Source organism: Silurus meridionalis, chromosome 17, assembly GCF_014805685.1.
Source record: "Silurus meridionalis isolate SWU-2019-XX chromosome 17, ASM1480568v1, whole genome shotgun sequence".
Taxonomy (NCBI): Eukaryota; Metazoa; Chordata; class Actinopteri; order Siluriformes; family Siluridae; genus Silurus; species Silurus meridionalis.
The window spans coordinates 16,599,551-16,622,333 of NC_060900.1; the positions used below are offsets into that span (position 1 = coordinate 16,599,551).

Below are 22,783 nucleotides of genomic sequence, written 5' to 3' on the forward strand. Positions count from 1 at the left end.
AGAGATATAGTTCTTTAACAGTTATCCCAAATGTAGGTAATATTAATAAATTCAATAGTAAAATGTAGTTTTTGTAGTTATTGAAAGCATTTTGTTATTTTGATTATGATGGGTCTCCATCGGAGTTTAAATTAAATATAAATACCTTTTATAATCACATTACATACTAGTAATAAGAAAAAATCAGCGAGTTATCAGAAATAAACTCTTCCTGGTAGTCAAAGAAACTGCTGTTATCAAACACACAATGCACAGTACAGCACAATATGATTTCAAAAAGGGCAGATGTTGCAGCTGTTCAGCAGATCTTCAACTTCAACACAGTAGTCAAGAACGCAGGTTTTTTAGGTTAATGTCATTATCTTTCCTCTTTTACTGTTTTGGGGAAATGTAAGTGTTTTAAGGTAAATCCTATTATTGTAAGGTTTTTGTCAGTGTAAGCTGCCATTAAATGTGATCCTCCACTGCGATACATGCTGAAATATCTCGAGTCTTGGTGATTGTGTGAATTCCACTATACACTTCATATACCATAATCATCCTCATTTAGCTTTCTGCAGGAACTCTGGTCCAAAGATTTAGCTTATGGATCTGTGATATAATGACGGTTGGAGTGTCTATTTACACTTTGGTTACATACATTTTATAAGCGACATATTTGCCGTCTCTTTGCTCAAACCGATCTACAAAGTGCAAATTTATACCTCTTGGATTTATTAATTTTGTGGATATGTTTTTTTGCGTGTTGATCATTTTCTTTCACTATACAGGTTTTTCAATAAACACACACACACCCACCACGCAGCCGTTCTTCACAGCATGTGAGCTTAGCACGCTCGCGCTGTCTGCATTACTGCTGCTGCATACTTCTAGTCCGGTTAGTACGCGCAGTCGTATCCAGGCTCGCGCATAAGCACACAGACAGCTGCGTGCGCGCGCGCGTCGACGGGCCGCGCAGGCGCGTGGAGCTTCGAGCCGCCAGCTACCGGGCCAACATGGAGAGAAAAGGTAATCCCTTTTTAACGTCACCGGTGCGTTTTTTTCGATATTTTCTGTTTGGCATCGCTGCATCGAACGACGTGCGACCGAATTGCAGGGTGTTAGTTTGATATTTAACGGAAAATCTGTTCGTTTTGGCCGCGTACACGTCGATATGTGCGACAGGACGCTAATGTCACACGCATACACGCGAACTACCAGCAGCTAGCTTTAGCCTTAGCCACAGTCAGATTCCTTATGTGAACGTAACAAGCCGATGTACCGAGGCGCTCGGTTTGTTCCTTACGAGTCTGCAGTCGTGTTTCCTACGTGGTAATAATGTAACGGTGGTGTAGATCTACATTCTTTGTACAGTGTAGCAGAGGAATCCTTGTGGAAGGCATGATCACATCAGACAGTCTTGTCCTGATGGAAACTTCAGCAATCTCATCCTACCAGCACCCGGCCTTCTGTTATTTTACATCAATATGTTATGAGTTCGTTTAATAATATTTGTATTTTCCACCGCATCTTTTCCTCCGCACCGATTTTTGCTTGCTACCTGGCTAACAACAATGGCTGATGAGAGTTTCCTGTTTTTCTTTTCAGATAGTGATCGCTTTCTAGGATGAAAAGCCACTTCATTAGCACACTGTTCTTCCGTTTTGTCTGATGCATCCAGTGGTGTTGCATCGCCAGTCCTTCATTTGCATTGGCGGGTGTGTTTCATTTAACTATATACCCGTTGTGTTCTAAATGAGTGTTTTCCCTTTTACCCCCTCGAACAGTTCTCGCCCTCCAGGCCAGGAAGAAAAGGGGCAAAGCCAAGAAGCCACCTAAGAAGTAAGTTTGCTTCTCTTTTGATCTGTTCCCCCTCCATGTTTTAGAACAACAGGGAAAGTTTTGTTTGTTTTGTTTTGGTGCATTTGTGTATAAATGTATGCCTACAGACATGCCAACAGGATGGCAACAGTGCTGAGTAATTTTATTTGCATCTCATTGCTGTTCCATGTCACTTGGTGAAGCCTGAAATGGTTTGTGCCTAGACACTAAAAATGGAGGGCTCTTTATGGCCCTTACTGCCAAATGCATTCCATGGAGGTCTTCTGCACTGCCATAAATACACATGCAAATCTATGGATCATTTTGTGGTCCACTAGTGCGCCACGTGCGCCTCGCAAAACAGATTCTCACCAGGGACGAAGAAAGCTTAACGTGTCTTTTAAAGGATTATATAGAATTAGCGAGATTTTTTATTCTATAAATTCTACAGTGTCCAAAAAGGCATACTTAAAAATTTTTATATATATATATATATATATATATATATATATATATATAATTTTTTTTTTAGCATATATAAATGCAGCATATACATATAAAATATATATATATATATATATATATATATATACAAAAAAATATATATATAAATAATGTGTAAATAATATATTTTTTGCTTGTATATCTAGCTTTTAGAATGCCTTTTTTTACGTATTGAAATCACTTTCATTACTTTTGTAAATAATCAGCAATTAAAAGCCTAACGCTTGGCGTGTTAACCGACGTTTATAAAGGGAGTTAACAGCGAAATGGCAATCATGCATTTTCTTCATTTAATGGCAAAAAGGTTATTATGGCTATATTATTTTGTATAAGTACCTATAGATGGGTTGTGCATGTATGTTTATGTACATGATTTAATCATTTTATCCCCAGGAAAATGATCCTCCATGGTGACTTCAGCATTTCTATTAAACTGTATATACTAAAGTCTATTCATTCCAAAACAGTCATGAAGGAGATATGGTTTGAAAGTGAGTGTTTTGAGACTGTCACATGTAAAGCACAGGTTTATGAACCTTTCTGGAACACTTCCCCCAACCCTTTAATAACAGCCTCTATGTTCAGCTTTATTGACTTAAATTACACTACTTGCCTAGGAGTAGAGAGAAGTGATAGACTTTTTATAGATCATTTTTATGAAAAGACAGGCTGTCTTTTGTGAATGTCAGCTGCTTAAGTGAGATTTATATAAGATACTGGGATATACCCCAGGGATGGATGAAATTATATTAATGTTGAACTCGCCTGCATTGGCTGCATTGACTTCACTGTTTTGTGCTTATCTGGCAAAACAAAAATAATGTTTTTTTTTGTAATGTATATCAAAATAACTTGTTAATAAGGGTCTGTGCCAGTGCATTGCATTATCATTATTCTGAATTTATCATGTTATTCAAGGCCAGCTCATCCAACACGAGGCGCATCTCAGCAGCAACAGCAGCAGCAGCAGCTCCCTGCGGAACCTCAGCAGCAGGAGCCTGATGAGGAGATTCTGGGTTCTGATGATGAGGAGCAGGAAGATCCCAATGACTACTGCAAAGGTAACCTGCTTGTTATTGTTAATTAATAAGGTATGCTGTGCTCCTAAAAACATTTCCTGGTCTTTCTTTTGTACCACTTGCTTATAAAACAGAAGTTATTCTCAATGAGGGAAAACAAGGAAGAAATCATTAGTTTGCAAATCTGCCGCTTTTGTTTGTCTAGGTGGCTACCACCATGTGAAAATAGGAGATCTGTATAATGGGAAGTATCATGTGATCCGTAAGCTGGGTTGGGGCCATTTTTCCACAGTGTGGCTTGCCTGGGACATTCAGTAAGTTCTGCTTTCTTTGCACATGAATATTAGAAAATAAACAAACGCAGACACACACCCAGTCACATACACACACCCTTTCCATGTTGTTTTCTTTTGTCTTATTTACTTATATATCTTAATGCTGTTTTCTGTTTATTCTTTTGTTTTGTTGTAATCTATTCAAAGGGGAAAGCGATTTGTGGCAATGAAAGTAGTAAAGAGTGCAGAGCATTACACAGAGACGGCCCTGGATGAGATAAAGCTGCTGAGATCGGTGAGTGCTATGTTATTTGCTGACTTATCATAGGAATTTAAACAATCATCTTCCAAAGTAGAAGATACACTTTTTTGTGTGTGTGTGTTTGTTTAGGTAAGGAACACTGACCCTAATGATCCAAACAGAGAAATGGTGGTTCAGTTGTTGGATGACTTCAAAATCTCTGGGGTTAATGGAACTCGTATCCTTTCCATAAATGACTTGATGAATGTGTGCAGTGTCGTGTATCTGATTGTTGTTCAAAATGTGTTTACGAATGCACATAGCTAGGCTGAGATCAGCATTTTTGTGAATCGTGACCTCATCATCGGAGCAACCACACGGTCTCAAGAAGCTCAAGAAGTTATTTTCTGGATAATCTGTAATGGTAGCTAAAAGAAAGAGAAAGGCATTTTAGTCACATTTACATTATAGTAGGGCTGCAACCAGCGATTAGTGTAATCAGGCTTTTTTTTTTTTTTTAATTTTTTTTTATATTAATCGGATAATTATTTTTTTATTAGATGTTTTGCTTGTTATAACTATATAAAACCCTAATTCAGGGTGTTTATGTATACAAGTGTACTTAAAATGCAAAAGCCACATATTGAGTTTAACTATATTTTAATTAAGGCATTTTAAAGCTCATCATGGCTGCTTGTTGAGGGAGTGCATTGGTGTACAAATGCATCATCATTAGCTGAAAACCACAAGAGTCACTAAAAATGTAATAATTTACAGCTGCTGTTATTTGCTGCTTTTACATTTTGTTTGTTCGCACCATTTTAATCGAATCCATCACTGTCACGAGTGAGTTGATTACCCACCCTGTTGCTAACCAGTCACACCAGAACAGCTACAGTGCGACTGTCCAGATTACACAGTTTACACAACAGCATTTCATTAAACTATACGATTTTCACATGGTGAGGAAACTTTTTGCTTGCCGTGCTGTACTTCCAGGTACAGTTTTCTTTGTTGTGTTTAATATAAAATGCTTAAATGCATTAGGATGCACACTTGTTCCTGCTTTCAGTTGACCCTGTACTGTCTGCCATTTTTGCAAGTGGCTGTGTTATCTTCCCGTCACGCTAACAATTTCATTTGCGATTTTATCGATTAGTTGTTGCAGCCTTACATTACAGCACAGTGAAATTCTTTCCTACCATATCCCAGCTTCCTAGGAAGCTGGGTTCAGAGCGCAGGGACAGTCATGGTACAGCACACCTGGAGCAGAGAGGGCAAAGGGCCTTGCTCAAGAGGCCAAGACTGGCAGCTTGGCCATACAGGACTTGAACCCTTGACCTTCTGCTCAGTAACCAAGAGCCTTAACCACTGAGCAATCCCCTTCCCATAAAAAAAAAAAAAAAAACAAAAGGATTGTGTATTACAAGGCTAGTTAATGCACTGTATTACTGATGTGATTGTGCTTTATTTGGTGACAGACTTAAGGTGTTCTCATTAGTTTGAATTTACTTCTTAACTGCACGTTTTAGATGTATGCATGGTATTTGAAGTGTTGGGCCACCATTTACTCAAGTGGATTATCAAGTCTAACTATCAAGGTTTACCCCTCCTTTGTGTCAAAAGCATCATTCGACAGGTAACCACACCCTTACTTTGTGGTAATTAAATAAACAATGTAATAGAAGGCAAACTTTTCTTTATTGCATTTTGGTTTTGCTTTTAGTAAAATTCACTCAAATAATAAGGAGCAAATTTTAATATTTGCTTTTTTTGCAATTAGGTATACTGATGCTGTTTCATGAAAATAAGCTGTAAATTATGTTTCATACTGTTGCAGGTTTTGCAGGGCCTCGATTACTTGCATACAAAGTGTAAGATTATCCACACGGACATAAAACCAGAGAACATACTGATGAGTGTGGATGAGTCATATGTGAGGAGACTTGCAGCTGAAGCCACAGAGTGGCAGAAAGCTGGTGCCCCACCTCCCTCTGGATCAGCAGGTCTCTCTAGCTGTATTCCTCTCTTGTTCACATTTTTTATTCACACAGTGTCAGTGGTTATTTTTTTCCACAGTGTATAAATTTGTCTTTGAAGTATTTTTGATGCAGACATGAATGAACTTGTTTTATTTGCCCTTTGAACTGAGTTCTTATTTTTAGTTGTTGATGTTTGTACTGTCTCCTATTCTTTCTAGAATAATCAGTTCACTGTATAATTTGTAATGTGCAACATCCACAGTTTATTGAGATAAAAATCTAATTTTCTTTTTGTTTCAGTGAGTACAGCACCTGTACCTAAACAAGTAAGCATGCCTTTGGTTTCAGCCATGTTTAAGCTGCCCAAAACAAGTTTTCTGTTGACTTCCCTGTATAGTTGCAGTCAATTGATCATTGTTTCTTTCAAGGCATCCAAAATGTCAAAGAACAAAAAGAAGAAGCTGAAAAAGAAGCAGAAGCGACAGGCAGAGCTGCTCGAGAAATGCATTCAGGACCTAGAAGAAATGGAGAATGGGCCTGAGGGTGCAGAAGAGGAGGAGGATGACCCACAATCTCCCAAATCACCTGTTTGTGTACCTCTTAGACAAGCCTATACACAGGACATTGGTGAAGAGGAAGTCATGGGTATGTTTCAGTTGGCTAAAGGTGCTTTAATACTGCTTTGTGCGCTCCATTAAGGTGGACACAATTCTGTAGAAATGAATTATGCAGATTGGTGGGCAGGGAACGACTCGGGGCAAACATTTAAACATGCCCGTCTTCTCTTGTACTGGCTACACAAAAATGTGTTTGCTGATTGAGTGCCAAGTATTTTTTGATACATTTTAAATTGCTTCTGTTTCGATCACATTGCTCACTGCTCTGCAGATACTAAGTCAAATCTGCTGCTTGCTTTAGATGAAATTTCTAATAGCTTTTAAAATTTGCTTCTAAGATACAGGTAAATGAACAAAATAAATATGTAAATTATTAAACTTTTCACTACTAACAGGAATCGGAGACCTAAAGGGCATTTTTAAAACGGGCATATTTTTTTTTTTAAATAAATGCCTAGATGAAAATGTAGTCCTTGGTTTACATTTCACAATTTATCAGCAGATTTGTTTATAATAAAAAAAAAAGTTATACAAATGTTTTATCATCTTTATTCAAATTAGAATGTGCTCAATATAGGCTGGGCTTATACACATTCATTTGGACTGGATGTTTCTTCTTCTCCCCTCAAGACCCAGGTAATTCCAGAGAGCATGTGACCTCAGTTGCCTCAGATGAGCTCAACTGTAATGGCCACCTGCCAGGCAGCCAAGCCTTATCTGAGAAAGAACTAGATGAGATCAAGCAACAAATGCAGCTGAAACGGGAGGACCAGCACAATGCTAATGCAGGACCTTCAAGGGACATATCCCAGAGCCCTTATGAGTACTGTAATGGGCTGTATTCTCCTGAATCTGGTCAGAGCCACAGTAATGGAGATGTGGGGGAAGAGGAAGAAGCTGATAAACTGCAAGGAGGGCCAATGCCTGCCAGAGACGAGCAGTCCACTCCACAAAATGGTTAGTCAGCTCTACTCTTAATAACTGCTGCATCTTGTTTTAATCTAATCACAATCTTATGAATGCAATATTTTTCTTTAAATATACCCTTTCTACTTATAACGTAGTGTATAACTAATAATTGTAATTCTTTGACTTGAATCTTTTTCTTATCATATTGTAGCCAAACTGACAGCAGGGAGTCTTTTAATCAATCCTTTGGAACCACTAAATTCAGACAAGATCAAGGTCAAGATTGCTGACTTGGGCAATGCATGCTGGGTGGTAAGAGGCTTCATCTTTCTACTGACCTTGTATGGATTGTCAACATCCAATATTCGGATTTGTTTCGATGCTTCTGCCGGTAGGTGGTGGATACCTTATATTTTAGCTCGTCCCTGTGTCTGTTCAGGACTTTTCTTTGGGTGATATGTCAGGAACAATGGTTACTGTAGGATTTAAATAGAATTTTGACTCTAGACAACAGATAAACTATTAGACTTTGGAATTTATCCAAACATCCTCAACGACAAATCTTTCAGTTTCATGACTTATAATTACAACTCAGGATAAATTCAGAAGCAACAATGCAAATTAACCGAAATAATTTTAAACAGTATTGGCAGATGCAAGGTTTTGACAGGTGAGTTAAAAAGAACTGAGATGTCTGAGATACAAGGAGAGAGCAACCCATTATATGTAAAATTCCAGGTTATGATCTGTTGGAAGCCATGCTAGTTATTTGTTCTCTTTTTTTTTTCTGGTACATAATATTATGGACGCTTACCATATGGCTATGCTGAAACCCATGAATGAAAATGCTGTTTTCCTGCAGACCAAGCACTTCACTGAGGACATTCAGACTAGGCAGTATCGCTCCCTGGAGGTGCTGATTGGTGCAGGTTACAGTACACCAGCTGATCTATGGAGCACAGCTTGTATGGTGAGAAATATACAATGTACTGAACGTGTGTGTGGTTTTAAAACTGCAAATTACTACTTGGCATTAACCTGGAAAAAAAAACAAACGTTTTTTATTTTTTTTATTACTTCCTGAGATTTCTTTGTTAAAAAAAATAATTGCTCTTTCTCTTAATTATTCCTCTCATTTCAGGCATTTGAACTGGCAACTGGGGATTACTTGTTTGAACCCCACTCTGGTGAAGATTACTCCAGGGATGAGGGTAAAGCACTTTCTTCCTGTCTCCACTTTGTTTACTTTTGACTTCCTTTTTCCAAATGAAACACTATGGGAATTTTATACATTAGTACTACTTGCTATGAAGTACAACCACACTGCATATATGCCTACTGTAAGTTTTTCAGTTCTCTTTTACCTTTCCTGGTTAATAAATAAAGATTAAGAATAATGAAGAGCTTGCTTAATAATATCTTGCTGTAGGCATTATGCATTTGAATAAAAATAACTAATGAGATGTAATCACATCATACACTCTATCTGTGATTAAATTTGCAGGTACTGAGTATTTGCTAATTTTTTTCCAGCATGATGCCGAGATTTATCATTACAAAAGATAATGTAATTGTCTGTATTCCTGTGTCTCTTTCCCTTTTAACAGAGCTAAAAATAAACCCAACATCTCCCCCTTTCTACTTTTTTTTTCTTCCTTCTCACTCAATTATCTCCTCCTTTTCTTTGTCATCCTCCTGCATTTTGCGCTAATACCTGCTGCCTTTTCAAATGCCATCCCATAATAGAATGAAGACAAGCTTACTCAGCCTTGTCAAAACTTCACTCGTTATCCTTCACTAAACCAGGCATTTATGTGATGCTTATTGCATTTCCTGCATGCACCCAGTGATATCCAAACAGAAAATTTGTTTTTGTGACATTGTTTTAAATACAATGTCACCGGCAAAAGGCCCACCGTGTTGGCGCAGCACATTCTTAATGTCTAACATCCAAGCTAAAAAAAACCCCCCACATCCTAATATATTGTGATGGATAGGGAAAGTCCCATAACATTTCACTGTGCAGCTTATACCCTGCTGTAACTGGCTGATATGAATCATTGTTTTGATGTCATATTCTGTTATTGCTTGTCCCTGATCTGATGTTTTACATACAAGCACATTATTGCTTCTTAATATTGAATTGAAAAATCATAGACATTTAATTATTCTATCTACAGTTAAATCTTCATCTTGATATGCATTTAACATGCCATTATTAGTATGTGACTGGCTAGTAACCCTTATACTGCTTTAAAGTCTTTTGGAATCATGCCGTTACTGCTCATCTTTTTTTTTTCCCCTTGCTACTGTCATTCTGTCTCTCTTTCTCTTGTCCTACTCTTGATTTTCCTCCAGACCATCTTGCTCTAATCATTGAATTGTTGGGTAGAATTCCCAGACACTATGCTCTGTGTGGGAAAGTCTCGCAGGAATACTTCAGTCGTAGAGGTACGCGTGTCATGTCAGTAAGAATTCCACCCTGGGCCTCAAGTGCAAGTGGGAGGAGGATTTTGCAGCTTTTTTTGACAGTGCAATTTACACATGCAGTTTTAACTACCATTTATCACAGATTACAGCATTTATTATGGACATCTCTGATAAAGGCATGAAGTCTCAGTGGAGCTTAAATTCTTCAGCTCCTTTTCTTATGTTGATGAACCTTATCTGAGTGATGCTTCTAGAAAAAAAACACCTATGGGAAATTCTTTCAAACAGTGGAAGTGAGATAAATGGCTGGTAAATGATTTGCAAAGGAATGTGCACAATTGGGGCTCTCATCAAGAGCAATTACAAAAAGTGTACTTCATATTTATCTTCCTGGTTGATCTTAAAAGAGTTGGAGCCATATAGGAAATGGAATAATGCAACCAGTCAGACCACTGACTGCTATCTCTGTGCTGTCTTGTTTGAGCTGCATGCCTCCTCTCTGCTCCACCCTTCTCCCATAGTGGATCAATGACCACTAACCATGTTTGATCAATATGTGGTTTGTTTTGTCTCCCCAACTCCACCAACCTTCACAACAACCCCCTTTTTTTGTTGCCATACAAAAATGGCAGACCACATTGCTTTGATCATTGAGCTGCTGGGGATGATCCCACGCAAACTTATAGTTGCAGGAAAATACTCCAAGGACTTTTTCACCAAGAAAGGTAATACTGTTTTGTATGTTCTTTGCTTTCTATGACCTTTTAAAGTAGAAGGAACGCTTAAAAAAAATCTTAATGATTTTACATACAGACTATATAACGTTAACGATAGTGTTGACATTTTTATGAAGAGCACATCGAATTTCTAAGGACTTGCTTGTCTTTGTACAGTAAGTGCAATTAGCTGTAAACAATGATTTATGGAAGCTGTACTAGGACATATGTTATATCTTTTGAATACCAGCAATATTCGGTTCTCTTAATTGGCTGTGACATACAAACTGATTATGATGTTGCAATTTTTTTCAATTCAAACTCCAGTTAGGTGTTGTAGGAAAATACTTTTTTGAACTGGTCAGGGTAGCAAATGTGTATGTGATTGGAGACGCACCTAAAATCACTAGGTTGCTGCTACTCTCATGTCACCTTTTGTTTAGATTGGCATTACATTTAACATCATTAAACCCCAAGATAAGTATATAGAAGGTCAGAAGGAGTTGCATTGTGTGTTTTGTGGATATAGAGAAAGCGTACAACAGGGTGCTGAGAGAGCAGATTTGGTATTGTATGATGAAGTCAGGTGTGTCAGAGAAGTATGTGTGCAGGACATGTATGAGGGCAGTGTGACAGCAGTAAAGTGTGCAGTAGGAACGACAGACAGGTTCAAGGTGGAGGTTGGACTGCATCAAGGATCGGCTCTAAGCCCTTTCCTGTTTGCAGTGGTGATGGACAGGCTGACGGACGAGGTCAGACAGAAGTCTCTGTGGACCATGATGTTTGTAGAGGATGATGTGATTTATGGTGAGAGTAGGGAGCAGGTTGAGAAGAGCCTGGAGGGGTGGAGGTATACGCTGGAGAGAAGGGGAATGAAAGTCAGTAGTGGTAAGACCGAGTACATGTGTGTGAATGATTGGGAGGGCAGTGGAGTGGTGCGGTTACAGGGAGAAGAGTTGGAGGAGTTCAGGTACCTGGACTCAACAGTGCAAAGTAATGGCGAGTGTGTTAGAGAGGTGGAGAAGAGTGGCAGGAGTGATTTGTAATAGAAGGGTATCTGCCAAAGTGAAATTGAAAGTTTATAGGACTGTGGTGAAACCTGCGATGTTGTATGGTTTAGAGTCAAGTCAGTCAAGTCAAGTTTATTTTTATAGCGCTTTTCACAACAGACATTGTCTCAAAGCAGCTTTACAGAAATGTTTAGAGACAGTGGCATTGGGTAAAAGACAGGAGGTGGAGCTGGAGGTAGCAGAGCTGAAGATGTTGAGGTTTTCGTTGGGAGTGACGAGGATGGACAGGATTAGAAATGAGTTTATTAGAGGTACAGGGCATGTAGGACGTTTTGGAGACAAGTTGAGGGAGGCGAGATTGAGATGGTTTGGACATGGAGAGACATGGGGTATATCGGTAGGAGAATGCTGAGAATAGAGCTGCCAGAAAGGAGGAAAAGATGAAGGCCAAGGAGGCGGTTTATGGATGTGGTGAGGGAAGACCTGCAGGTAGTTGGGTTGAAAGGCAGATGTAGAGGACAGGTGGTATGGAGACTGATGATCCGCTGTGGTGACCCCTAACGGGAGCAGCTGAATGAAGAAGAAACCCCATGATACAGGACAGCCAGATGCATATGTTTAGTTCAAATTGAAGAAGTTAGAAGTGGTCCTTGTTGCTTATTACTATGACAAACAAAACTGACTCGTATTAAGAAAATCAACAGTAGTATAAAAATCATATTAATGTTCTTCTGTGAGGAATCACCCCATTAACCTGAAATTAAGAGCTTAAAATGTGTACTCGTTCAAACAGTGAATTTGTTTACAGTAAAGAAAAATGAATGCATGACCCGTGTCAGCGAAGAAATGAGGCAGAACTAAAAGGTTGAGTTAACATGATACCACATAATGCTGATGTTTATCAAATAGTGAATGTTTTTTTTTAACTAACGTATCAAATAATTGTCACTTGCAAGCTTTTGTTTGCAAATGTTGGGCAAATCTATACAAGTTAAAGTTTTTATAGGAAAAGTATACCCGAGTCATTTTACCTTTATCAAATTTGTTGAATTTATCAAATATTTGTTGTGGTACTAATCATGTTTCATGCAGCTTGACAATCCGAGCCAATTTGGTGTGTACTGTATACAATATTTTTAAAAAATATGCAGTCGTTTTTGACAAAACCATAGAGTCAGTGCCATGTATGCATGCTTTACTGGTTGATCTATATTGTTTGATGGAGAGTATGTGCATCAAGAATATTATGCAGGTCTTAATGTTTTCTCTGTGCAGGTGACCTAAAACACATCACCAAGCTGAAGCCGTGGGGCCTGTTGGAGGTGCTGCTGGATAAGTATGAGTGGTCCCGCGAGGATGCTGAGACCTTTGCAGACTTCCTGCTCCCCATGCTTGAACTCATCCCTGAGAAACGGGTCACAGCGGCCGAATGCCTGCGCCACCCCTGGCTCGCCCTCTAGTGGCCCATATTACCAACCGCATATCCATTTTCCCCCTACTTCCATAAGAGACTGCAACATATCACTTTCCAGTTTGAGTGCTTATATGAATAGTACTTGTACTTTTTTTGTTACTGTGTGGTTTCTTGTATGTTTCACCTGAGAAATACGTTGTTTTTCATGGTGGTTTTATGTCTTGAGACTTATTTCCTGAGGCACCGTTTGTCCTCAAACTCTACTTTCCCCCTAAATTTGCACAACAGTTTTAGGGAACATCTCTTGTATTATTCAAGCTGTGTGCTACATGCTAAGAGATTCGATTTCTGTATTTTGCTAGGCTTTAACTGAGTATGGGGTTGTAAAGGGCACATATCATGGGTCAGTTTGTTACATGTTTCTTAGTTTTGGGAGTATGCACACCAGATATAGAATGAGGAAACTCTAGGTTTACATCAAAACAGTAGAAAATGCATTTAAATGAGTTGTAGTTTACTTTAGGAAATGCCATACCACTGTGTAATGTCTCAAAAAGTGTCATTTTCTTTTTCTTTTTTTTATGTCGTTTTTGGTCAAATCTGAATCTGTTTGGAGGGTTGCTTTCTTGCTTTCATTGCTTCCAGAAAATGAGTAGCTGTTCAACATCACCCAAAAGGTAGTTGTGAAGTGTGTATGTATGTATGTTCGGGTGCATTTGTCTTGTCAGTGTATATATGTGTACCAAAGAGTTTGCCTTGATCTGTATATTACAGCCATGTACAGTTTTTAAAAGAAATCCTACTATTGATAACTAAGATTATTTAGCTGGACAGTAATGTTTTAATAAAATATTTGGAAGATGGGTGAAATTTTATTTATTTATTTATTTGTAAAAAAAAGTTTTTTTTGTAGTGTTTTTGTTGTGACTTAACACAACAGTAAATAATAAAAATTCTTGAAATGCACATACACTGCAAAATCCACCAGAGTGAATCAAATTCAAGATGTTTTTATTAGAATTTTAGTATTCACATTTCCGTCTCAGTGGTCATAGTAGGTGGCTTTGCAGTACCTCTGGATTCAGGCACTTCCTGAAATGACAAAGAGGCATGTGATTTTTTTCTAAAGGCTAAAACATTGTGGATGTATAGGTTTTGTGTATTTTCTGACTTTTCTTTGAATTACTATACCTAGCTTAATAAATCTAGATACTGAATTTAAGCAATGTTTAGTATGTAACCCAAACCTTTACACTGGAATCCTATATAGCTTGATGAATTTGTCACCTGAAATTAGCCATGAGACACCCTTTAAATCAAGTGGCCAAGGTCACTTTTCTTGGTTTTACAGAATAATTGTTTACCTCTTTGTCTTACCTTCTTTTGTCTCCATTTCAAATTCACCAGGCAGCAGGTTGTCCTGTCGGTTTCCCAGTGTGAAGGCCACAAGTGCGAGCATCAGTGCATCCAGGATGCAGATGATAGCCAGAATGTAGGCCCAGCGGACAGTGCAGTTCCCTAGTGTGTACTTACTCGTCCTCTCGCCACACATTCGCTTTACCTCAGAAGAGTCCCATCCATCAGGGTAAATCATACAGCCCATCACCAACAGCACCGCTACAGGATGGAGAACACATTAACCAAAATATGCATTCAGAAAATATTCCACAATAATACATTTGATTGGGTTTTTTTATGGTTTCTTGGTGAGAAGTTGTTTTATATGTTAATAGCTTGTATGAAGGTTAAAAATAAACCTGAGTAGATTTTAACAGATTTATTTTTTTTTAACTGGCAAACACTGACTCCACATGAAAAATAGAATAAATTAGTTTTTTAAAAATTTTATTTATCTTTTGGGAAGAACTATAGCAGGTTCTGTCATCATACGATGCTAAATGCAGGCTGTGGCATGTTTGAACATCTTTTTTCAATATCTGTAAATGGTTTAGTTGTATACCCACTTTTGTTTTGGTGTAGAAGTCAAGATGGGAGTCAAGGGGTCAAACAAGGGTGAGTTTGAAAACCATTGTGAGCATCAAAAGTGGTGTGTTCACGCTCTTATCAGACTACTACCACTTGCTCTTGTTTCGACAGTCTGTTCATTTTCCCACCTGGCCAAAACAACTTCCTAGCTAATGTTAGTGCAAATTGATTAAGTGATAATAATAGTGCCTGAAGCTCCCCTTAAATAGGTCTTGCATCACCTGTTGCATAATCTATACCTTTTAATGTTTTCATGAAATCATAGCACAATGTCCATGTGCAGTCAGTACTGATATCAGTCACCATTGCTGCTCTCAAATCAGGATTCAAGATTTCTGCTGGCATTAAAATTAAATGTGGGCTTAAAATTATTAAGTTAGAGGAAATATATGCCAATAGAAATAAATAGTTATATATGACTTTTGTTTGACAACTTAATGATGAATTTAGGAAAAAATGTGAGATCAGTTATACTTGGAGTATTGATTCAATGGAATAATGACTTTGCCAATAAATTAAGAATGTAAGTAGATAGGGTTTGGTGAATGCAAAGACAACAAGGGCTGATTTGCACCACTAATAAACATACATACATGATAAGACTCACTGTTGCATTTATTCCTGGTATATGCTCCTGTTTTTGTTATCTGCACATTATTATGATGCTGCACAGGGAGGATTTCAAGTCAGCATAGCAATAATGTTCTTTAACTGCCATATTTTGCAAGGTTATGCAAACACCCTAACCCTGGCTGGAGTCCTATAGAAAACCTGTGGCGTGAAAACTTTGGAGAGATTTTGTATAGACGAATGGTCTCCGATATTGTCCAACCTCAACAGGCATTATTTTGTGGCTTTAAAAAAAACAAACAAAAAAACCCAGAGATCCAGAAATTACGCAATAAAGGCAATTTTTCACAACCTTCTTTATTCATATTTACCAAGGATGCCAATATTAGGGCAGTGTATTACTTCATTTAGAAGTGATTCCTGAAAAAAATTAAAGTTATCTACTGTTATAATTATCTACACTTAGCTTCAAATTTTATAATTGGCCCATTCTTTAGGAGAAATTCCAAATCAATTATAAGACCTTGTTTTACCTTTTAAGTAAGAAAACCAAAAATTAACCCTGAATCTAATAGTGCATATTTACCTGATGAGGTCTGCATCCATGCACATATCTTGTACACGCTGGCTGCACTGCAGAAGAAGAAGAGGCTGAAGGAAACCATGGTGGCCACATTAAGCAGCATTGAGATTCCCACGAAGAACATGGCGGTTTTAAATGCCCCTGATGGAATAGAGCTAAAGTCAAGCACACTGCCCTTGCAGACAAGCTCAGAGGTGATAGGGTTGCCTATGCAGTAATAGAAGAGCCCGAAGTAGCCGCTCTGTGGTGTGTTTACACTGTCCCCGATCCAGTAGGGCTGTATGAACACCACCATTGTGATGATGGCAAAGCAAATGGTAAAAATTGCCCATAAAACACCAATGGCCCTGGCATTTCTCACATAGTTTGTCTGGTAGATTTTGACCGCCTCTGTTGCAGGAAGCATTTTCTCCATGATGACAAGGTTGTAAAGCTGTCCGATAAGACCCAACAAAAAAACACTTGCAACTAGCTAACCAAACCTTAGCACAGCCTCTATCTTGCTAAATCTACTTGACAAGAATCCACTTTCACAGATACCAGGTAATTTTCTTGATGCCTACTGTTACAACCTCAGGAGATCTATGCATTATCTGTAATTGGTCAAATTCACTAGCAGATGGACTTCAAAAAGTTGCCGATGAAACAACACTTGTTCTTTTGTGTCAGAAACAATGTCCTAGCCAACAAAGGTGTCACTGGTTATAAATTTTAAATGGTAACATGATCCAAATAAGGGGATGAAACAGTAATCAGATATACAAAAGGCCTTGGTCTAAGTGTACAGGTAATTCCTGCATGTCATGGAAGACCCAGACAGGGTGATGTTCTTTGTCTGGTTTTCATATCCGTTTCTGTATTTTACAAGCACTCTGCTTTATGTGTGTGACTTTGAGAAGATCTGAGACATGTTAATGTCTGTAATAGATGTAGTCATAATATTATATATAAAATGTGGCTGTAAGTCAAACATAAACCTTTTTTTTTTTTTAATAAAATTGTCTACATATTTAAGATATCATGCTCATGTTGCAGAAAGGAAATACTGGGAAAGGTGTTTTGATATAGTACATTCTGGCGAGTAAATGGTTGTATAAAAAACTAATTGTAAAAACAAATATATGTCTAACACAAACACCTTCTGTGCCTCCTTAACTAGAGCAAAACATCTCTATTCACCAGCCTTTCACCACCCATGAAGTAAAAACACTGCATGCATATGGATTAGAATTTTTTTCTAGCTTACTTCTGTGAAAAGGCTTTTAAAATAGGGGTGGGGGAGTGTTGTGTGGTTGTGAGGGGGATAGTCAAGTGGTGAATGTGAATGAGCAGGTGGATTGTGTAGAAATAATGGGTAAGTGTTTACACGTGTGTGAGAAATGAAAATTCTATGTAAAGCTCTTTTCATTCTAAAGAGAAGTGGGATACTAGAGATTGAGTTGGAGCTTCACCAAGTTGGTGTTTATCACAGATTTGTATATTGGTGTGTTTGTGAACTATTGTATATGTTGGCTCAAGCCAACCATGGAAAAAAGAAAACAATAAAACATTGTGTTTTTATAATTGTTATCATATGAATCAGTAGTAACCTCTTTAGTCTAGTCAGGTTGGAAGTTAATTCACAAAACATGAACACATAACATGAATTGTGAATACACCGTGGATGGGATGGCAGTCTACACACACATTTCTCTCACACATACACATCTAGGGGCAATTGTAGCAAAGCCAGTTATCGACATGCTAATGGATAATGGGAGGAAACCTACACGGGTAGAACACGTGAAACTCTACACGAACAGTAACCCAGTCTCAGAATCAATCAAGCAACTTGTCAGCTGTGGGATATCAACCCTAAATAATGTGTTGTAACTTTTTTCAGTCTATTTTGCAATTAATGCTACATCTTTAGTTGTTTTAGTCCTGGTCTGTTTCAGTGGTTTGTTTGAAATGCAGAAATATTGCTTAAATAATGTAGTTCTTATAAGAGAGCCTGATGGGAAATAAACCTTCTGTCATTAACATGGACTAATGGAAAAGTAGACGTGTTTGTACAGCTGTCAAGAATCTAGAGTTTGGTCACAGATGTACTTTAGCTGTATTTGAGAAAGATGACCTTTGTTAACTCTGGGCATGGTTCAGGATGGGAGGTCTAATATATAGGGGAAAAATGTAGTACCTGTGCAAGTACCTTCAGTGGATCCAGACACATGATGAGGGCTGTGTTAGTAATTGCAATGTGCCTGATGGCCACGGCTCTGGCCACCACTCTTCAAACTACTGATAAAAGGGGCATTATCATCAACCTGGTAAGATAAATTAAACCTAAGAGAAGCAGCTGTAATGAATTACTAAATTTGTAAGATACATTTTTATTTTTGTGTCTTAAAATATAGTGTTCATGTGGTTCCTTTACTTTGTTGGAAACATTTCAATGAATGTATCTGTTTGCATATTAGTATTTCTTGTTGTAATCTCTACTCTGTAGAATAATGGAGAGCTGTGTGCCATCAGTGCGCAGTGTAAGAGCTCCTGTTGCCATCGGAAATCTGCTACTAGCTTGGCTCGCTGTGCCCCACAATCTGCAGAGAGTGAAATATGTTCTAAAAAGGTACATTTTCAAAACACATTTACAGACCAGTAAAACCTTACTGTCAACCACAGTAGACTAATCTGTATTTACATTGTTATCCAATCAGCCAATCATGTGGCAGCAGCAATGCATAAAATAGATCAGGTGCAAGTCAAAAACTTCAGTTAATGTTCAAATCAAGCATCTCAGAAACTGCTTAAATTTCTGGGACTTTTCACACATAATATTCTCTAGAGTGTGCCCAGAATGGTACACAAAACTAAAATATCTTCTATCTGCATAATGTGTTTTATTAGAGAGATCAGGGGATAATGGACAGAATAATATGAGCTGGTAATTAAATTCAATTACATTTTACTTATAGCACTTTATACAATCAACAATGCAATTTTACAGAAACAAATAGATTAAGAATATAAATTATAGCTCAAAATTCAGAATGTCAATCAGAATCCATACCAATCAGCTAATGACAAGAAGCCCTCACAAATACTGGAAAGTCAGAAAACTGGAACTCCAGCAGTGATTTTTTTTCTGTCCTAATTTTCAGCTTTCCACTATCAGTGAATCTGTGTCCATGCTAGCCTTGGATACTTGTTCTTAGCTTTCTTTTCACCTGTGTCTACATGAATTGCGCTGCAGCCAAATGATTGGCTGATTCGATAACTGCATGATGAATTTGCAAGTATACAGTTATGCCTACAAAACTGGATGGTGAGTGTAATTCATTTCAGGTCATCGTGAAATACAGGATTCACTTGTTTGTGTATTTGTAATGACTGAATATTTAATAATAGCTAACATACTGTCACTGAATGTATTCACAAAAAGAAGAAAAAGGTTAAAAATTAAACGCTAACAAAAGCTAAGGACAAAACACTCTCTCCGTAGGTAATGTAATCGGCTCAACAAAGACTCTTGCAGTAACCACCTAATTTTAAAACAGTCAATTAACCCTTAATTATTATTTAATAGGAGAAACCATTTTGTCAGTATAACAAATGAGAGAATCATTTCTTACACAGTACATCTATCAGAGTGCCATTATTATGACCAAGGGGGAAAAATGTAAACATTTAGTTATTTTAAATACTTTTATTCATTTAATTAAATATAAGATATCCTGGACTAATTAGAATTGACTAAAATAGCAGATTAGTTCTAATAGAGCAGGAAGCCTTATCACATCTTTTCATTTCTTTGTGTGTGTGTGTGTGTATATATATATATATATATATATATATATATATATATATATATATATATATATATATATTTTTTTTTTTACAATTGTTGCACACATCTATTCTGTTTATCAGTAAACAGAGGCACTGATTCATATACATGAATATTAGGAATGTTTCTCTTGTTTACTGCCCTCAAAAGGACAGTGATGAAATCAAATCATAAAAGCACTTGTACATAGTACAGGCTACAGCTGGCTTTTAAAAGTTTCGGGGATTTCAACTAATTAATAGCATGACCTAAAGTTTGAAGGTGATGAACGAGAGTCTGTTGGCCTTTTTCATCAATTTATATTAGCTGCCTATTTGCAGCTGACTATTCTCACAATGGGAGAAAAACATATACTGTGTGTAGCTTCCCAAAATTATTGACTGTTATATACTGTTATTGTCTAATTATGGTATATGTTTTTTTTATTTTTATTGGTGTGTAGTTTACTGTTAGTGACATATTGGGGAGTCACACAGCTTTTGTTAATTTAAGTGTTTTTTTTTTTTCCTTATATAGAGCTTGTATGCTACATATTACCATTGCACTTGTGAGGCTGGACTTAAATGTGAAGGTGATTGGTCCATTGGAGGATCCATTGTCAACAGCAACTTTGGAACGTGTGTAGACCCTCATCGGGCTAAAACTATCAACAACTAATGATCGATACACAACACAAAACAACCTTTAACCCTGAATATTGCAGCCAGGCATTAAATTAAATATACAAGAAAATATTTACATGCAAATATATTAGAAATTATGGATTACTTTAAGGCCAAGTCAAAATGATCAGTGACACACCATCACACTTGACATATTGAAAAGCGATACCTTTGTTTTTGGTTACATAAAAAAAAAAAATAAATTGCCAATCATGGAAAACAGATTCAAAAGCATTATGTATAATACCCCACTGTATCTAAAATAGAAAGGTCAAGGGAAACACTGTCACTCTCCAAGTAAAAGGGTGATTTTTGCTCATGAATGCATAACACCAATTCATCATGGCATTCTGCTATTGAATTACAATCAATAAAAATATGTTACAGAAATCACAAGTCAAATTGCTGTGTCTGAGCTAAACCTATGTGTGCAATCTGTACCAGTGTGCCAAACTGTCAGTACCTTGGCATGTATATGTTCATTCACCCATACATCAGAGTAGTATAAGCTTAAAGGTTGATTACCTCTGGCAAATAAGATATTGGAATGCAACAATTAATGCAATAATGTAATGACTTCCTCTATGTAAGGGTCATCAATCACCTAAACCAAACTGCAACTATTTTGAGTTTTGAGACATTATGTCCTTAAGGTATACAGACTGTTGTACAAAACCAGTCAATACACAATCTTTGTTTGAAAGAATCCTACTGAATATGGAATACAGTGAATGAGATCAAAGAAAATAACCGAGATCCAATATGATATTGATCTCCCTGCATTTTCTCATAATAAGTAAGTGAAAATCAAAGAAGTAGAGGTTTCAATACATGTTTATTGTAAGCCATTTATATACAATTCAAACAGCCTGAATGCATCAATACATTGACTTTAAATAAAACCCAAGGCTGCTGCCAGGCCGTACTGGAACGAGCTGATTTAACCACCATGACCAAGTTTACATATTTTCTCTATTCTCCAGCACAAAATGGAGTTACAGCATTTTATCATGAGCAATCTATCAAAAAACAAAACGATTGCCCTTATCTCTATCTTGCTCAGCCAAACATATTGCTTCTGAGAGAGAGAGAGAGAGAAGGTTTAAATCATGGGTACAGATCTACAGTACATAAGGCAACTAAAGCATAGAAGATTTAGCGCTAAGCTTGCTACTTTTCCTCTTTTTTTTTTGGAGGCCAGTAACAATTTAATGGAAAGCAACTGAGGGAAGCAGGATGTCATTCAGAATGACTTCTTCAATTTTTCCAAATTCCCAATAACCATGCTTACCTTCTTCTTTACCTGCTTATCTTCTGGCACCTATAATATTTTATGCTGGATTATGTTTATGAATTTTGTTAGATTATGTTTATTATTACAGTGAAACGGTCAGTAAAAGGGTTATGTATATCTTTGCATAATAGTACCTGATATTGTTAATGTACCTCACAATGATGTAAAAAAAATTATTTCAATCAACTCAATCAATGATACTGTGCAGTCTGGAAATAACACGAGGCTAATACTATTGATGTAGCATGTAAGAGTGATTGGGTTATTACTGATCTTTTTAAATGAACACAATGATTTATGTAAAATCATTTTACTGTTAAATGTGACCTTTGTCACCATTAACTTATATTTGGTAGAAAATACAGTCGTATTTATGCTTTTTACTTATTTGCAAAGCTTGTATCTAAATGTTTGTTCCTATTTCCTTGGTTATAATAACATAGTAACACAGGAGCTTTGAGGATGGATTTGGACTGTACTTAATGTCAACAGTCTGCTACACTTGCTCAGGTCTACAGTTGGCATTTGATCAACATTGCTGCACATTTCAACATCCTTTAGCTGTAATAAATGGACACTCGGTGCCACCGGTTCTGAAACTGGTTTTGAAACAGGTGAAAACCTGGCCAGCAGGAGCCACCTCTGTTTTTCAGGACTGTTTTGAGTGCACTGACTGGGACATGTTTAGGGAGGCTGCAACCAGAGGCGATTCCATCAACTTGGAGGAGTACACATCATCAGTAACCAGCTACATCAGCAAGTGCGTTGATGACGTGACCATCTCCAAGACCATCACTAAACTCTCCAACCAGAAGCCGTAGATGACTTCAAAAGTCCCGGCCATCAGAGAGGCAAAGCGTGCACACACAATCCACGACCACTTCGAGGACAGCGGAGACAACCAGCGCATGTGGCAGGGCATCCAGAACATGAACTACAAGA

The 22,783-nt window shown here is 37.5% G+C and overlaps 3 protein-coding genes across 4 annotated transcripts; 2 read left to right on the top strand and 1 right to left on the bottom strand.

Moving 5' to 3' along the window:
- The first annotated feature begins 855 nt into the window (after positions 1-855).
- srpk1a (SRSF protein kinase 1a) lies at positions 856-13,780 on the top strand. 2 transcript variants are annotated; one of them, XM_046871421.1, is made up of 16 exons: positions 857-1,008; positions 1,767-1,821; positions 3,223-3,365; positions 3,529-3,637; positions 3,806-3,893; positions 3,990-4,077; positions 5,372-5,478; positions 5,680-5,845; positions 6,122-6,147; positions 6,250-6,466; positions 7,069-7,395; positions 7,559-7,659; positions 8,210-8,317; positions 8,489-8,558; positions 10,410-10,502; positions 12,779-13,780. In XM_046871421.1, exons 1-16 carry the CDS (start codon positions 996-998, stop codon positions 12,961-12,963), a joined length of 1,896 nt encoding a protein of 631 aa, XP_046727377.1. In that variant the 5' UTR covers positions 857-995; the 3' UTR covers positions 12,964-13,780. The 2 variants fall into 2 exon arrangements, with proteins under 2 accessions (XP_046727378.1, XP_046727377.1); XM_046871422.1 differs by lacking the exons at positions 10,410-10,502; positions 12,779-13,780 and adding an exon at positions 9,706-10,396 and having other exon boundaries at positions 856-1,008.
- A 131-nt stretch (positions 13,781-13,911) lies between these two features.
- On the bottom strand, positions 13,912-16,584 carry lhfpl5b (LHFPL tetraspan subfamily member 5b). The gene is made up of 2 exons (XM_046871428.1): positions 16,060-16,584; positions 13,912-14,534 (listed from the first exon to the last, which is right to left on the bottom strand). The coding sequence occupies exons 1-2, from the start codon at positions 16,469-16,471 to the stop codon at positions 14,278-14,280; spliced, it is 669 nt and encodes a 222-aa protein (XP_046727384.1). The 5' UTR covers positions 16,472-16,584; the 3' UTR covers positions 13,912-14,277.
- A 1,645-nt stretch (positions 16,585-18,229) lies between these two features.
- Positions 18,230-20,943, top strand: LOC124399993 (colipase-like). The gene is made up of 3 exons (XM_046871429.1): positions 18,230-18,365; positions 18,545-18,667; positions 20,402-20,943. The coding sequence occupies exons 1-3, from the start codon at positions 18,267-18,269 to the stop codon at positions 20,540-20,542; spliced, it is 363 nt and encodes a 120-aa protein (XP_046727385.1). The 5' UTR covers positions 18,230-18,266; the 3' UTR covers positions 20,543-20,943.
- Positions 20,944-22,783: the final 1,840 nt, after the last annotated feature.